Here is a 17,714-nt window from a genome sequence, read left to right as displayed (position 1 = left end):
TCTTATTCTTCTTTCTCCGGTGTCGACGATGTAGGATCTTGGAGTGTCGTGCCGTCCGATTACTGTGGCTTCTTTCCATTCTTTCGATCCTGGATTTGGCTTTACCCTAACAGTATCCCCTTTGATTAGCGGCGTCAGTTCATTCGCTGCACGTCGATCGTGATTCAACTTTTGATTTTCTTTAAAGCGTCTCATCACTCTCTTTACTTCTGTAATGTTGTAGGAGGTTGGGATTTATAGGTTTCGAGCTGTTGGCAATGTCGTCCGTAACCTGCGTGACATCAGTAACTGTGATGGTGAAAGTTCGATACCTGGTAGAGGGGTAGCTCTGTAGTTCAGAAGGGCTAGTTGCTTGTCTTTGCATTTGGTCCACATCCTCTTCACAGTATTCACCGCGGCTTCAGCTTCACCATTGGAACTGGGGTAACGAGGGCTGCTTGTTACATGTTCAAAACCATACTCCTTGGCAAACTGTGTGAACTGTGAGCTTGAGTATTGTGTTCCATTGTCTGTTATTAACTTCTCAGGTATTCCGTGGGCAGCAAAGTGTGCTTTCAAAGCTTCGATTGTCTGTGACGTGGTCACGTCTGTTAGTTTGGTTACCTCTATATACTTGGAATAATAGTCGACTGTTAGTATGTAGTTGTGTCCTTCGAAGTAGAAAATGTCTGAGGCTACTTGCATCCATGGAAGGTCTGGGGGCTTTGTTGCTATCATGGGCTCTTTCGGTTGAGCTGTCGCGTATGCTTGACAGATGCTGCAGTTGGCTATCTTATCTTCTATTTGCGCACTCATACCAGGCCAGTATAGTGTTTCCCCTGCTCTTTGTTTAGACTTGACTACTCCTAGATGAGTGTTATGTATAACGTCTAACATTGATGCTCTCATTGTCTGGGGTACTACAATTCTCATACCTCGGTAGACTATTCCATCGAGTACCACCAGTTTATCTCTTACGTTCCAAAACGGTCTAACATTGTGAGGTACTTCCTCTTTGCTGTCTGGCCATCCTGTCAGTATCACTGAATAGAGTTCATTAAGTTCGTTGGCTGTCTTCTGTTGGAACTCTGTGTACTTTGGCTTAGAAACTGACATTTTGTCTATCGTGTTAACTTGAAATTCTTCCTCTTCTTCTTGCTTGGGAGTTTCTTCAATACCTGCTCTGCTCAGGGTGTCGGCTAACAGTTGTTTCTTTCCTGGGATATACTCTACTTTGAGATCATATCCCTTGACTTTCAGTAACATTGTTTGTAGTCTTAGCGTTGCAGAAAGTAGTGGCTTATGGTAAATGATCTCTAAGGGCTTGTGATCTGTTTTCAATAGTGTTTCCTTGCCAAGAATATATTCTCCGAATTTCTCTGTACGTTAGACTATAGCGAGCATTTCCTTTTCTATTGGCGCCCAGTTGCACTCTGAAGGTCGTAGCTTACGCGAAGCATAGGCTATTGGCTTTCCATCTTGCAACAGAACAGCACCAACAGCAGCTTTGCTTGCGTCGCACTGGATCGCTGTTTTCTTCCTGACGTCGTAGTATGCGAGTACTGGGGTTTTGCAGCACAATTCTTTGAGTTTTTGAAATGCTTCTTGCTGAGGCTTGTCCCAGTGGAACTGTACATCGTTGTGCGTAAGCTCTCTCAGGGGTTCTTCTACTTCTGCTAGCATTAGGAGAAACTTGGATAAGTACTGGACAAAGCCAAGAAATCTACGTACTGCTTTTTTCGAGTCTGGGGGTGGCATTTCGAGAACTGCCTTCACTTTTTCCGGATCGGGTTTCAGTCCCTCTGCTGTGACGACGTGTCCAACGTATGATACTTCCGTCTTGCGTATCTTCATCTTGTCAAGGTTGAGCTGTAGGTTGTAAGCTTGGGCACGCTCTAGGACCTGGCGTAGTACTTTATCGTGATGTTCTCTGTTTCTTCCGCTTACCAGAATGTCGTCCATGACTGCGTTGGCGTACTCAATGCCTCCTAACATCTCATACATTATTCTTTGGAAAATCTCTGGGGCGCTCTTAATGCCAAACGGTAATTTTGTCCATCGGTAGCGACCGAGGGGTGTGTTCATCGTAGTCAGGAGACTTGACTCGTAGTCTAGTTGTATCTGTAGATATCCACTCTCTGCGTCCAAGACTGAGAAGAGTTTTCCGTCTGGGCATTTGGCGACTACTTCCTCTATTGTTGGGAGGGGGTAATGCTCCCTTTTTATCGCCTTGTTTAGGTCCGTCGGGTCGAGACATATTCTTACTTTATCTCCACGAGTTGATACAACCATCGAGTTCACCCAGTCTGTGGGCTCTGTGACTCGGACAAGATGACCTTGGGACTCCATCTATTCCAGTTTCTTTTTTATTTTTGGTAATAGAGCAGCAGGCTGTCTTCTTGGGGCGTGGACTACTGGTTTTATTGTTGGGTCAATCTTGAGAGTATAGATGCCTGGGAGTGCTCCCGTGGCTTCGACTAAGGCTGGGAATTCCTTTAGAGTTTCCGTGACTTCTTTGTCAATGGAGTGAATTCTCTCGATTAGTCCAAGGACTTTACACGCTTCTGCAGACAGAATTGGCTTATGACTGTTGTCTACGATGTAAAACTTTAACCGACATTTGGTATTCCTGTGGCGTACTTCTAGACATGAATAACCATGAGGAGTGATGGTGTGACAACTGTACGATACTAGTTTTTTCTTGGTTGGCGTTATCTCAGCATTTGGCTCTATGTCGTATAATTGCGTCAAATTCACCACACACACTTTTGCTCCTGTATCCAGCTGACATTCAACTTTTGAGGTGCCTATCTCCACTGTCTCCCACCATTCATTATCTTTGGCGTTCTTTGTGTTCACGCTTAGAACTTCGAGTAGCTTCATATCTTCATCACTACTACTTTCTTCGCTGACTTCGTTTATCCTACTGACTTCTCTACGTTTTCGACACACGCGTGCAAAATGACCAATTTTGTGGCAGACATTACATTTTTCACTCTTGGCTGGACATTTTTGGCCTTGTTCATGAGCTTCATAGCCACACCGGCGACATGTTTCTTTTCTACTTGGCGGATTCTCATACACTTTCTTCGGTGGCTTTGCTTTCCGCTTTATCTTTTGTTTGCTTTTTCCACTAGATTTATGCGCGATTTTGTTCACGGTTATTTTGGCGTCTTCGCCGTCAATTATCTTCAAACCATCTTGCGTCGCTTCACACAATCTTCGACCCATCTCTATTGCTCTGTCTAGCGTTAACTCTGCTCCTTTCTCCAAACATCTCTGTCTGACTCTTTCATCTCTAGATTTGCAAACTATAGCATTGCGAATCAGTTTATCTGATTCACTTAATGCTAGACCTCTTGAGAGTAGTTTAAGATCTGTGACAAAATCATCAAACGACTCACCGACCTGTTGTCGTCGTCTATCAAAGAGTACCGCCGCCATGATGGGATTTTTCTTTGACTCGATTTGTATTTTGAATTTTTCTGCGACCTTTTCTAGCACTTTTTTTCTCGCTGACTTCCTCATCTCCAATCTTAACTGTTCCCCACTCAAAACAAAGATACATTTCTCAGCCCTTGTCACCGACGAAGTTCATCAGATTACAAATCTTTTCATTTTCTGTACACTTAGCGAGTGGTCCTCCGAAGACGAATTCACAGTGTTGGTAGAAACGTTCCCATTCTTTTGGTAAATCGCTTGCTTTCCAGTCCAAGACTGGCCAGGAGTATCCTCGTCCGTATCCTTCAGCCATTTCTAGGTTTTGTAGGACTTTTGGCAGGATTTTATCCCTTTAATCTGACACCATGTTTTGTACTCTCTGTTTATTGGCTTGGGTTCCTTGGGTACATACACACGTGGTTATGCTAATCATAAATGTGTCAATCAATGAATACATTACAGTGCCCCACATGTCACTGGCATGAATGTCACTCTACTCAACTAAATTAGGTGGTTCAGTGTGACATTTCTACGAGAGTGTTCCCTGAGAATCTACAAACACAAAGAAAATGTTTTATTACTGTAATGACTGCCTTTCGATTAACCAGATCTCGTTAAAATTAAAGAACGTGAAACTTATTGTACCACAACAGGAGAGCGAAGAAATGGATGACGAGGGAAACCACAAATGGAACGGAACTGAATATTTTGTTTTATTACCCGAGTGGGAAAAGTTCTAACCAGTAACTTTGTAATGTTAAGCTAAATTTAAAGTAGTTTCGATTTCAAGTAGGTGATTCGCTTGACTAGCTCCATAATTATGCAAAAGTTTTTTGATGAGTCCTCAATTGTTTCAACTGACAAGTTTACTTTAGCAATGATCTACTGACAATTGAAAAATTTACTTAGTTAAATATTGAAAGGAGTTGTAAATTATCTTTATATTTCTACTTTATATTGAGTGTTTCATGAATAATAATAAAAAGATTTTTGAAAAAAATTCGAAAAACCTCTTTATCGCGTCATGGTGGTGCAATCTACCCATCTAAAAATAGATGTGACTCATACCAACCCCTCAACCTTCTAAAAACTGGGCCCTGCTAAATATAAATATGCTATGATGCATACCAACGTTCCTTCTACCGGCCCGGAGGGGGTCTGGGGGGAGAGCACCGGTCCGCACCGGTGGCACCGGACGTAGAGATGGTACTTTCACATTACTACCAATCGAAAACTAGATGCACGGATCGTACAAACTGTAGCAAATGATAATTAGATGCACCTCCATCCACGAAAGTACTATAGAATGGGGATTTTTGGAACTACCACAGGGTGACCATAAACATTTTAAAAACTGGATTACCATAAGCATTTTAAACAGTGCTAACATGAAACTTTAAATAAACACGAATAATATGTATGTTTTATGCATATCAATGAATTTTACGAATCGTAGCCCACACCGGCGATCCGTAACAATTCGACAGTATTGGACAACCGGCTCTCGGACTGTTCATAAAAACCCTATTGATGGTTTTCACGGCGGCCATGTTGGAGGAACTTAACAAAAGAATTCTGAATGAATTCTTTTGTTATATCCTCCAACATGGCTTCCGTGTCTTTTGTTATTTAATTCTCTTGGGAATGGTTGAAAACCATCAATAGCAGAAGCCCGCAAGAGTATTTTTGGGTAAGGTTGTGAAGACCTCTGGGTACTATTGCGTAATTTGTCCAATTTTCGGTTAAAGCAACAAAAGTCAGCCGGGAAAAACTACAAAAATGGACTCGATATTTATTCAAATTTCTAAGCTTTCTAAGTCGATGAATATTACATAATAAGCTGCTTATTAAACATTTAATTTTACTCAATATGTCGCTTCTCATTTGAGAGCCTACAGCCAATCCATGATATCGTGTGAAAACGAAATGATAAATATAATGTCTGTAGGTTTTCGTGCAGAAATTACATTTATCATGTCAAGTTCATTCAAAGACACAATAGAGATTGAAATGTGTTTGCTATTTATTTGAAAGCAGAATTAAAACTTTATTATTAGTTTAACAAATGTATAATAAAACATTTTTTTTTTAATTTTGCGCATGATATCGTAAATTCTACCAAATCACGGTGACGTCACTTCCGGTTAACATGAGATGCACACGTGCTGCCGTGGATGCTCAGTACACAAAGCTTAGCCGTGGAGTTCGGATCTCTTCGAATCCTTCGAAGTTGTGGAGACTTTATCGATAATATTTTTCACTTCATTCATTAGGTAAGAAGTTTAATTTGGGATATTTTTACTTTATCTTCTTTTATCTTCTTTCGTTTTAGATTTTTCAAGTCATATTTATGATGCAAACTCCGTCCAAGCGAATCTGATTGTAAGTCGAGTGCTTCATGCCTCACTTACACCGCCGAAATTTATGCATCCTAGGCGGTTTTTGGGAAAGAGAGTCATAGTTTCCCGAGTTCCAACCATAGTTCTGCGAAATATTCATTATTTTGCTGGAATAAACTAATGGTTGCTCCCTACTGGTTTATTTTCCAGTAAATTTATTTCATGGCGGACGACACGAGGGGTTCACCTCCGCCATCTTGGAAAGATGAGATGTTGGGAATGTTCAACACATTCAAACAGGAGATCACTAATCAGATTCAGGAGCAGCTTGGACCTGTTGACGACTCAGATTCTGAACACAGCGTTTCCTCAGGAGAAAAGGACAGGGATTCGTCACAAGTCAATAACCTTCTCGACGATTATGTGGGTAATACCACTTCTGGTTTCGACAATCTTGCAGATGAATTCTCTACATCAGATAAGACTGGACCAGCCGTTGATTCTAAATTAGCCACCATGGTGGAGGAACTGGTTAAAGAAAAGCTACCCAAGTCAAAACTCGACGATTTGATGTCAAAATATCTTCGACCAGAAAATTGCAAATTGCTGGTCTCACCCAAAGTCAATAGAGCTGTTTGGAATCAGTTAAGCCAGAATACCAAAGCCACAGATAGGGCTTTTCAAAAGTCTCAACAGTATTTTATTACTGCCGTGTATGCCATGATGTCTGCCTGCGAGAAGGCAACAGGAGAGATGAAGTCTGTTCTTGCACACTCTTTAGTCCTTGCCTTGGCAGGTAATCGAGAACTGAACCTTCGCCGGCGGGAGTCCTTAAGGCCTGAATTGAATTCGCAGTTTGCTTCGCTTTGCAACCCTACTACGCCGATTACAGATCAGCTGTTTGGGGATGACATTGGAAAAGAAATTGACGAGGTAAATAAGGCAAACAAGCTTTCAAAGAAAATGTCATCCAAGAGAGGCAGTCGTAAAGGTTAACACCCCTACAACAGCCAAAGCCGGCAAAGATCCTCTTCATCTTCAAGAGATGGCAGAGCTTATGGCTCAAGGTCTTTTTTAGGAGAGAGAAGCTCCTATCGCAGGAGGGGAGGAGCCAGACTACGCACTCAGACCGACAAAGAGTCTCATCAATAATTTCCAGAGCTCAGGTTAGTTACATAACTCAAATTCATGCTATTATTGGGTCAGAGACACCATTTAGAGCTGGCCAATTACAACACTGTTTAGAGGAATGGAAAACAATTACCTTGGACCCCTTTGTCTTACAATGTGTGTCTAATTGTGAACTTGAGTTTGATTGCATTCCTATGCCATCAAATGGCTCTTCAAGTTCCTTACACCCAGAATTCAAATTCACATTGACAGAACAACAAGCTGTTGATAGAGAGATTGACACCTTTTTGGAAAAGCAAATTATTGAACGGTGTCAGTCAGAACGTGGGGAGATTATTTCACCTATATTTCTAATACCTAAGAAGGAACCTGGGGTCTACAGAATGATTTTCAATTTAAAGTCCCTTAACCAATCAGTGACTTACCATAACAATATCCATACCAATATCTCCTGCCTATAGAATGTTTCTCAAGTTTGCATGGAGGGGATACCTGTTTCGATTTCGGGCCCTACCAATGGGGTTGACAAGTAGTCCACGTATTTTTACGAAGGTCCTCAAACTTGTTTTTTCCACTTTACGAACTCAATATGGACATAATTGCCTGGGATATCTTGATGACTCTTTCTTCACGGACGATACTGAAGATGCCTGTCGTGAGGCTACCATACATGCAGCTCAGCTGTTTACTCGTCTAGGTTTTGTCATTCACCCAACCAAGTCTATATTCAATCCTACACAGTCATTAGAGCTTTTGGGTTTCGTGTTAAATTCTGACACCATGACGGTTTGTTTGACCCCAAGGAAGATTGAGAAAATTGTCCTTATGTGTCAGAAGTATTTATGTGGACAGGCATATACCATTCGAGAAGTTGCATCATTGATAGGAACTTTGGTATCAACATTTTCTGGGGTGGAGTTTGGCCCGCTGTATTATAGAAATTTAGAATGGGACAAAGATGTGTCCATAAAAGCTACCCAAGGGGATTTTGATGAGAAAATGTCCCTTTCCAGGGAAAGTCTCCAAGAATTAGAATGGTGGGTCAGTTCCCTCCCTGCTGCAAGGAGAAACATTGTGCATGGTATCCCAACCATGATTCTTACGTCTGACGCATCTTCTGTGGGTTGGGGTGCTTGGACTTCCCAAAGTCAAACCCAAGGTCTATGGTCCCAAGTGGGAGAGGAAATATCATATCAATGTCCTGGAGATGCTCGCAGTTAAACTGGGGCTCATGTCCCTTTTTGAATCAGTATCCAACCAACACATTAGGATCTTATCTGACAATACTACCACAGTGTCCTATATTAATGCTATGGGAGGTTGTAAGAGTAAGGAATGCACTCAGATTGCTAAGGACATTTGGTTATGGGCCATCAGTCGGCACCTCTGGCTCTCAGCGGCTCATCAGCCGGGGCAGCTGAATGCCATTGCAGACTCACTGTCGCGCCATTTTGAGGATGGGATAGAATGGCAGCTGAATCCTATTCTATTTGACAGAATCTGTGGGTTGTATGGGGTCCCTGAGATTGATCTGTTTGCCAGTCGAATCAACCATCAAACGAATACCTATGTTTCTTGGAAACAAGATCCCTGTGCAACCTATGTCGATGCTTTCACTGTGAATTGGTCCCAGTTCTCTAACAGTTATATGTTTCCACCATTCTGTTTAATCAGTAGATGTCTCCAAAAAATATTTTTGGAACAAGCAACAGTGACCATCATAGTACCTCTGTGGACCACACAAGCTTGGTTTACAAGGCTTCTAAGTCTCCTGATCCATCGGCCCAGAATGTTCCTTGTCACCAGGAAAGTGCTTTGCCATCCAGTTCACTGAGATGTTCATCCGCTGAGCCGCAAACTGCAACTCATGGCATGCAAGGTATCAGGCAACAGTTCATTGAATGCAACATTTCTGAGGACATTACCAATGTCCTCATGTCCTCATGGAGGCCAAGTACACAGAAGCAATATGAGGTTCACATCAGGAGGTGGGGTGGATTTTGTCTACAGAGGAAAGTTGATTCATTGCGCCCAAATATCAATGATGTGTTAGAGTTTCTGCACAGTTTACACATCAAAGAGCTATCCTATTCCACAATTAATACAGCACGTTCGGCTTTGTCGAACTATTTAATGGGTTTTGAATTTCCTGGTACTCACTACACAATTACTGATCACCCCTTTGTTGTACGCTATTTGAAGGGAGTGTTTAATTTTGTCAAACCTACTCCTCGTTATCAGGAGACTTGGGATGTCGCCGTTGGAGAAACTTTCATTAAAGGAACTAACATTCAAATTAGTTATTTTGCTAGCACTCACATCTGGACAAAGATGTCAGACATTATCATTTCTCGATATTGATAATATGAAAGAGAATGCGGATTGTTATTTGTTCTACATACGGGATCATGTCAAGCAAGACAGACCGGGAAAGATTTTTGCATCGTTTATTGTTAAGAAGTACATTAAACAGGAACTCTGTGTTTATTCCACTCTTCGACACTATCTTGAAGTGACAAAGAGTGTACGTAATGAAGGCAATTCACGACTGCTCATATCCTACGTGAAGCCTTATCGACCGGTTAGTACTAGTACTATAGGTCGATGGATTAAAACTGTCCTCCAAGCAAGTGGTGTTGATACAACAAAGTTCAAGGCTCACAGCACCAGAGCAGCTGCTACATCCAAAGCAAGCCAGATGATTCCAACTGATGAAATATTGAAGCACATAGGATGGTCTCAAGTTTCAACTTTCCAGACATTCTATAATAAACCTGTGCTTACTGATTTTGCTGCAGCGGTATTAAGATAAATTGTTATTGTCATAATAAAGTTTTGTTTTGTTTGTCAATAGTGGTTGTGTCCACAATAATTGCTTTAAAGGCTCATGTTAACCGGAAGTGACGTCACCGTGATTTGGTAGAATTGAAAAATTAAACGAGCCTTACCTGTAAGGTGAAGTTTGATTGTGATTCTACCAAATCCAGGGTGACGCGCTGAGGGTTAACATGCCCTCCCTTACAGTTATTCTGCTTTCCCACCCGTGCTTTTTACCCGTTTTTTTCTCTATATCGTGTCCACAACATTTAAAACTCTGAGCATCCACGGCAGCACGTGTGCATCTCATGTTAACCCTCAGCGCGTCACCCTGGATTTGGTAGAATCACAATCAAACTTCACCTTACAGGTAAGGCTCGTTTAATTTTTCAATTATCAGCCTACGGCTTCGGCAGATAACACGTCCTTGGCCTTGATAAGTTACTATAACATGCTCAACCTCATCCAATAATCGTATAATATCAGCAGCCTAGACCCTTATCATACACATCTTCTTTATCTTAAAATTAAAATTTGGATTGTTTCTTAATTAATGTTAGTAAAAAGTAAACGTAAGATATAACACTAAGATTAAATTTGAAAGTTAAGGTTTTTCACGCATTCCCGATTAATCAGGTGCCACTGAAGAAAGTTTTCATAGGCTAATCCGTTGAAAAAAAATTGCTTTCTCAAACAGTTTAAGCAAATCTGACATTTGCAGGAAAAATTGTTTTTCATGGCAACTCTCATGACCGATCTTTCACAGAACCAACACTGTCACCCAGTAGATATCGCTAAAGCTATAATTTGTGTTTAAATGCTACCAGTGCACGTCTCAAGATTTTTCCGGTAACATTCTTTGGGATGCTTTCTACAAACTCGATTCCACCTCTTAGCCTTTTATAAGGGGCAACTTTAACCGCCACAAAATGTAAAATGTCTTGTTTAGTTATACCTTCACTTCTCACAACAAACGCCTTTGGCAGTTCGCCAGCTTCTTCGTTGGGCACTCCAATAACAGCTGCATCTTTAATCTTAGGATGAGTCAACAAGATTGCTTCTATTTCTGCTGGTGCAACCTGAAGAAAAAATGTTTAAAGCTTACCAAATATGTTAGTTGTTTAAATACCAATGATCCAAATTCTCTAAGTCATCATGGCCACTATGATCAGAATTTTGTGCCCGCGCGATACACAACGGATGACACCTACGACCTATTGTAAATAATGCTAACCTAATCTACGATTGATTTAATAGAGAGGCAAAAAAAAAACACATTAAATTGAACTGTTTTGTTTTTTTAAGTTTATAAATTGTCGAATTGAAAATTTGTTTTTACAGTGCAACGACTTCAACCAAGGCTACCTCGACAAATTTTCTACAAACTATCCAATAGTGTTTGAGTATTTAGACACTAGATTAGCGACAAGTTTGAATATTCTTCGGTTGTTCAGATTGGCAAAACTAAATGATAAACAAGAGATTGTAATACATTTTTTTCGCGCATTAGTGATTTGTGTCACCAAAAAATATAGAAAAATAGTAAAGTATGACCCAAATACAACAGGAAAGCAGATTAGAAACCCTATAAAACACAGTCTTTATGATTACAGTTTGTTTTTTCCAGACAACGATATTATCAAGCTGACACTGTTAGATCTTATCGCCATGTTGCTATGCGACTGCACGTTTATAGACCCCTTGAGGAATTGTTCTGGGGGACAAAACAATGGATTTTTTGCATAAGAAAATACGCCCTATTGTTTTGTTCCCCCAGAACAATTCCTCTAGGAAATCAATACAAGTGGTCTATATTCGACAACAAAGGTGTCTACAGTCTTCTAAACCGTGTAAACCATAGCTTGCCATTAGCAGGAGTACTTGTGTGTTTGGGGAAAAATCGGGGTTTTGGGGAAACTTTGAAAATTTGGAACTAGCGAAAATTTAAACGCGGGTAAAAAATAAACGAAGGGGGAGGGGCGGGAAGGAGGAGATGGGAACGCCTGCCAGCAGCCTTTGTTATTTTCAAAAACGCCTCCTAATTAGATATGCGTCATAGAAACTCTAGCGGTCAAAAAGTAACCAATTACGATTGAAGATGAATTTAACGGAAGTGAAAGACCACTTCTGATATGAACAATCAAACGTCAAAACATTCAATAATTCTATAGCGATTCTATTACCGCTAGCTAGCACGAATGAAAATTGTCGATTTTGTAATTGTTGTTTTAAAGTAAATTTCTGAGTTCCAAGTAACCAAAGAAAACAGGGATATCTGTCATTTGAAAATTTGTTCAAGCCTTCTAGAAGAAAATATTCTCTGGGGATTGTCCTTGGCGATATTTGAGACAATATAAGAAAATAAGAAAGTTAGGCCAATTGTATAACTTTGTCAAAAGTAAAGCCGTTCAAACTTCTACCTTATCAACGATTAAGTAAGGAGTAAGTAAGTTCCACACCCTGGAACTGCAAGAATCGAAAACCGCCATTGTTATTCAATGGATTCAAAATAACAAGTACTGATGGCAGGCGTTCCCTTCATTCCCCTCCCCCTCCCCCCACGTTCCCTTTTATTACTAGGTCCCATTTTTCACGCGGGCACGTATTTGAAACAGGAACCCCAAAACCCCTATTTTTTCTCAAACCCATCTAGGGCTGTCCACAAGTTGCTTGGCAACTTTTGAGAAACTTTGACGATTTCGAGCAACTTTTTCAATTGCGGGCAACTTTTTTTCCCATATAGGCAACTTTTTTTTAATATTGAGCAAATATTACTCTTGTTTGTAATTTTCCTCGAGTTCTAGCAAATTATCAGACCCAATAACAGAATATAAGTTGTTTTCTTGTCGTTCAAAGTTTCAAAAATAGCTCATTTGTACCATTTAAACAGGGGTTGCCAGTGGTAATCTTTGCATGCGATCAGAAAGTCAGCGGTTTTACTGTTAAAACTAAATGGCAGATGCATGCTCCAGTGATTCGGAAGAAGAAGACTGAAGATGATGAATTATCCCTAGTCTTGTGCCATTATATATAATCATACGGATGCTTCGCTAGTTAACAGTGCACAACAGTAGTCAAGTAATATTGACATTTTGCATTAATTTTTGAAAAAGACAAGAAAATATTGTATGTTCAAGTTAAAAAAAGACAATTCATTTATATGTAAAATTATAAATAGTCAAGATTTAGTTCCATTAAACACACTTGATAATGAGCATGACCTCGGCGAAACGTTGTGAATTACTGTCTGTATAGTTTCTTATATTATTAATCTCAAAATATATATCAATATATAGTAAAAAAATGAAGATTTTGTGAACAGTGTTCTGGCAACTTTTAGAGTTTGGGGCAACTTTTGAGCAACTTTTTGGCAAATTTTGAGCAACATTTTTGAGTTTTTGGAGCAACTTGTGGACAGCCCTAAACCCATCGCGAGATCGTCTGCTCTGCAGGCTATGTAAAACAATGGATATTTGTCCGATTTGTAGCAATTCTATTCTTCAGATTCCCACGTTTGATTGGCAAATTTGTAAAAAAAATTGTTCGGATGGCCTTCGTTGGTGTAGTTTCACTGTAACTCTTTTTAGAATACTTAAGAGCGATTATCTGTCATGACCGTTACCGGGGCCATGAAGAATAGAAAAATCGAAAATTTTAAAAAATTATGCACGTCTACCAAAAGCGAATAATTGATTGGCGCAATATTTATTCATTTGAATTTTGCTTACAGTCAGTTTAACAAATAGACATCAGTTTTTTATGTGTCTGTCCTCTCATTGACAATAAATTACGTCATCACATTGTCAAAGTAGTGTGGATTCACGAGGAGTAGCCGAGTGGATCCGCATACTAATTTGACAATGTGATGACGAAATTTATTGTCAATAAGAGGACAGACACATAAAAATCTGATGTCTATTTGTTTTTAACAATAACAAAAACGATAAAAACTTCTCACTTTTAGCGATCAAAACAACCAACGGAAAAAGCGCGCGCGCTCGTTGACGTCAGCTTTATCTGTCTGTCCTCTTATTGATAATAAAAAATAACCAATCAGCGCGCGAGAAATTTGTAAGTTAATGTAAAAAACATCTTTCATAACCTAAAGACGCAACATCTAAATGAAGAAATATTTCACCTTTCAACTATCCACTTTATGTAGAATAAATACTGAAAGTATTGTATATAAATTACTGTATTGTATCAGGGGTTACGTGAACCTTAAGGCTTGCAATCTAGCGAGAATACTAGTTTTAGCTGCGTCTATATTCAAAAAAATTTCTGATCGACCAACTCAAGCCTACGCAACTTGACCGAAGGGAGGATGGGTAACAATCACTGAAGCGGTTAAACATTCCTTCTGAATTTATTGTTCCTGCTAGTAATAAGATAATAACAATGAGCAACAACCCATTAGATGTATATGTCTTTGAGTTTATAAAACATAGTAGTTATAATTCATTCCCCAATAGACCTATCCCGAATTCGCTTGACTGACCACGAAACAATGGTTTGAAGTTGAGACTGGACTTGATTCTTTTATTCATCAAGTTCAACCTCGACTTGAAACCATTGTTTCGTGACCAGTCAAGTGAATTCGGGATAGGTCTAGTTCAAAAATATTAAGGCAGTAAAACAGTCTCCTTCAACGCTGCCCGCTCGACAGCTAAGGGTCCTTAAACCTGAAGCAAAGCTAAACAGATAAAGTTAAGCAATTTAGTGCTTCAGGGATTTCTGTGGTGCAGTCGCATGGGCTTGAGTTGGTCGACGACAAAGTTTTTTGAATTGACTTTAAAGCATAAATCATGGGAATGACATATATCAGTGTATAAACACCGTGTTGTGAAAAGAGGTTTATGTAACTGCGTTTCGGAAGCTAGTCCCTAATCGGAGTAACAGTCATTATTTACTTATGTCATTTCCATTATTTATTGTTTTAAAGATTCGTCATTGTTAGATTTAGCTTTGATTCAAATATATACTTATGTCTTGCGTTTGGCAAGATTTTGGAAAATATTCGTAGTTTATTAGCGCTTTGTTTCAGTATATTTCTTTTGTCCTCTACTGGAATTAGAGAGGATTTCCAGAAAATTTCAGCTGACTTATGCAGAAGTCGACTAAGACGGAATTTTGAAATCAGATAGATGTTGTGTTTTCAACACTGTTTCCAACTGTGCAACAAAACATTTTAGTACCTGAAACCCCTTGAATTTGATAACGTCTTTAATTCTGTCTACTATAAAAAAATGTTCGTCGTCATCGTAGTAACCAATGTCTCCTGTGTGCAGCCAGCCATCACTATCAATTGCTTTTTTTGTGGCTTGGGGGTTGTTGAGGTAACCTTCAAAATAAAATGACAATTCAAACACAAGGGTCAATACTTAAAGAAGCATGACGTCAACAGGTTTTTTTGTTCCGACTTTTATCAACATTTGCAATTCCTAGAAATTGTGTTTTATTGACCGCTGGAACTGAGAACTATACAGAGATTGCTTCATGAACGAACGAGCGAGTCTTCGAGGAAGTGAGTTTGATTTTTCACAACGAGTGAATAAAAACCGTACAAGCGAACTAACCATGATGTAATTTATTTATTTTAGAAGTACTGAGATATTACAAGTAAAGATTTTTTTCAACTTGGAGTTGCGAGAAAAACATTATTGAACCTTGAACAATTGGTTAACTGAAATAGAAATGTCTCTTTCTAATAGTGATATAAGATTGTAAATATAAGTACCGTTAGATCAGAGATGTGTGCTTGTACAATATTAAAGTGAAAAACAATCAAAAAATAATCTAATGACTAATACGAGAAAAATAAACTAGCTGCAAGTCAATCATGATATATATGGGATTTGCAACTAGACTTGCAAAAGCACTGAAAACGAGCAGTAAACACGTAAGAGTTCTAACTAGTCTGAGTCAGAATCACTCAGCACTTTTATTCTTTTGTATCGTTTTGCCGTGAGACTTTCAACCTCTTGAGATAATGTTGGCGACTGATTAAGACTGTTAATCTTAACGCTAAACTGACCGCCATGAAACGGCACCAGAAAACAGCGACAATGCTTGTTGGCCATGTCTACTGTCAACAGAGTTTGTGGCAGAATTAAACGTTGTCAAACTATTGTTTTGTTAATGTCTACGACATTACATGAACTACTTTCCTTACTTACTGTTCCTGTAGTGAGGCCACTAAGTGAGCGAGACATTTCATTTTGCTGTATTTCAGACACAATAGCGTAATTATTTATACTTTGTAGATTTTTGTGGCCTGAAAGTTGAATGATGTCTGTCGACGGAATGTTTTTGTTCGTCAAAGTTTGCATCATCTTGCGCCCACTGTAGTTTTTTCAAATTTAGTTGAGTAGTCGGAATACCAGCTTTTTTCTGCCATTGTCTTCACTAGTCCATTCAACTTATTTACTCCGACTGCATTTTTCTTGAACCACGGTTTTCCTGTACCTCGTTTGGAGCACTTGTTTAAGTAGTATAGGCCGCACCGCACAAGCCTGGTTTTTTTTTTTTTTTCGGGGTGGATTTACTAACTTTGAGGTGGATTCGAGTATATTTGCGGAGGATTTAATTATGTTCTGTGACGTCACGCATTCCGTGTATCATATGCGGTGGATTTAATTATTTTTATTACTTATTACCATAAAATGGTGGGACAGTGACGAGCAGGACGAGTCACATTAATTATTCATCAATAAAATGACGAGTAGGTATTGTTTGAGGTTGCCCTGACGACCAATTGACGTCATGAGTTTATTGTTATGTAAGTTTGAACAAGTCTTTTGTTTACCAATCCAATAGCTCTTATCGTAGATGAGCACGGCACCCCAACAAACCAGCGGTATCGTGATGAACGTAGCATCAAAACGAGACTATCGGGTCGAGCTTCGGACAATTTCTAAGAAATTTACTACAAATGTTCGAGAGATCACTACATTTTGATAGATATCTTTGATATACAAAGAATTTTGTAGTCTTTCTAACTATGGTCAAACACTATATAGCTTTTGTATGTACGGACCGAGTTTTGAAGGCAGAAGGCAAGGAATTCGATCGGCATTTTCTACAGTTTCCTTCTCAAGATCATGTTGAGTTTTTGAGGTCTGTTTTTGATGCTTTTTCTACTTTGCATTCGCATGTTTTGCAAAAGAAAGTCTCACTTTCGTTAGCAAGTATTTCAGAAAACTTTAAACTATAGCTAAATTCATTCGAAAATAAGCTAAAATCTCTCTTTCTGAGCGAATTAAACATACATGACTTTTGGCACGTACATGAAGCCCTTCAGATGCAGTTCTCGTTGGACATGCGTTTGTCAATTTTACTTTTTGTTGCTCCGCCTCTTTTTACTCTCGATGCCTTGCCATATTTAAAATATCTTATTAACCTAGTTTGCTTGGAGCGTACCGTAAGTTATTGGACCCTCTTTGGCGCGTGGGCCATAAGGCAGTGGAAGAAACTTGGTCCATAACTTACGATACACTGACCTCGCACTCGGTTAATAAGAGCTATGTAGAATGGTCAATATTTCTTTATTCATGTTTCATTCTTGAATATGATTCCAAGTGGAGTCTAAAAAAACGCAACAGCAAATTGAATATGAATAGTTTAACATCATTACTGTTTAACAATTATTCTATTTAATGAAACAAAAACAAAACAAAAAACAAAAAACAAAAAAAAAAAAAAAAAAAACACGCAAAAAAGAGCCACTGTTTTCCCAAGTCAGGCTGTGATGGTTGGTACAACTTTGGTACCTTGTGAAAAATAAGGCTGAGACGGCACGTAGAAATTGCGCAATGACTTCGGCTCGTAGCGTTTTGGATTTTATAACTGCTTTGGCGATCCGTGATGGGGGACCATTAACTTTTCCAGCAGGTTTTAGGTCACTAAGCAATCTTTTATTGACAGTCTTACTGGTATCATTCACGGTAATCGTCGTGTTTGAGTTGGGTACTGGTTTTTCCCGCCTGGGGGTTGGAGTTTTTATTGGCA

The 17,714-nt window shown here is 39.3% G+C and overlaps 2 protein-coding genes across 3 annotated transcripts in view; one reads left to right on the top strand and one right to left on the bottom strand.

The window, feature by feature from the left end:
• Positions 1–5,425: 5,425 nt before the first annotated feature.
• LOC116305586 (uncharacterized) overlaps positions 5,426–17,714 on the bottom strand; it is a 44,383-nt gene continuing 32,094 nt past the window's right edge. For both annotated transcript variants that reach the window (XM_031715525.2, XM_031715526.2), the window contains exons 6-7: positions 14,903–15,048; positions 5,426–10,786 (exon numbers count right to left, since the gene is read on the bottom strand). In XM_031715525.2, coding sequence (XP_031571385.1) covers positions 10,508–10,786; positions 14,903–15,048 — 425 coding nt within the window. In that variant the 3' untranslated portion in view covers positions 5,426–10,507. The remainder of the gene's footprint in view (positions 10,787–14,902; positions 15,049–17,714) is intronic.
• On the top strand, positions 7,407–8,111 carry LOC148912709 (uncharacterized). The gene has a single exon (XM_089026820.1). The coding sequence runs from the start codon at positions 7,407–7,409 to the stop codon at positions 8,109–8,111; it is 705 nt and encodes a 234-aa protein (XP_088882946.1).

Source organism: Actinia tenebrosa, unplaced genomic scaffold (assembly GCF_029948245.1).
Source record: "Actinia tenebrosa isolate PJP-AT-01 unplaced genomic scaffold, QUT_ActTen_1.0 PGA_scaffold10__47_contigs__length_13832649, whole genome shotgun sequence".
Classification (NCBI taxonomy): Eukaryota; Metazoa; Cnidaria; class Anthozoa; order Actiniaria; family Actiniidae; genus Actinia; species Actinia tenebrosa.
The sequence above is the reverse complement of the archived record's forward strand: the minus strand, read 5'-3'. Positions and strand labels throughout refer to the sequence as shown.

Excerpts from the sequence above, each read along its gene's own strand:
- LOC148912709 (XM_089026820.1), top strand. The coding sequence starts at position 7,407 with ATGGGGTTGACAAGTAGTCCACGTATTTTTACGAAGGTCCTCAAACTT.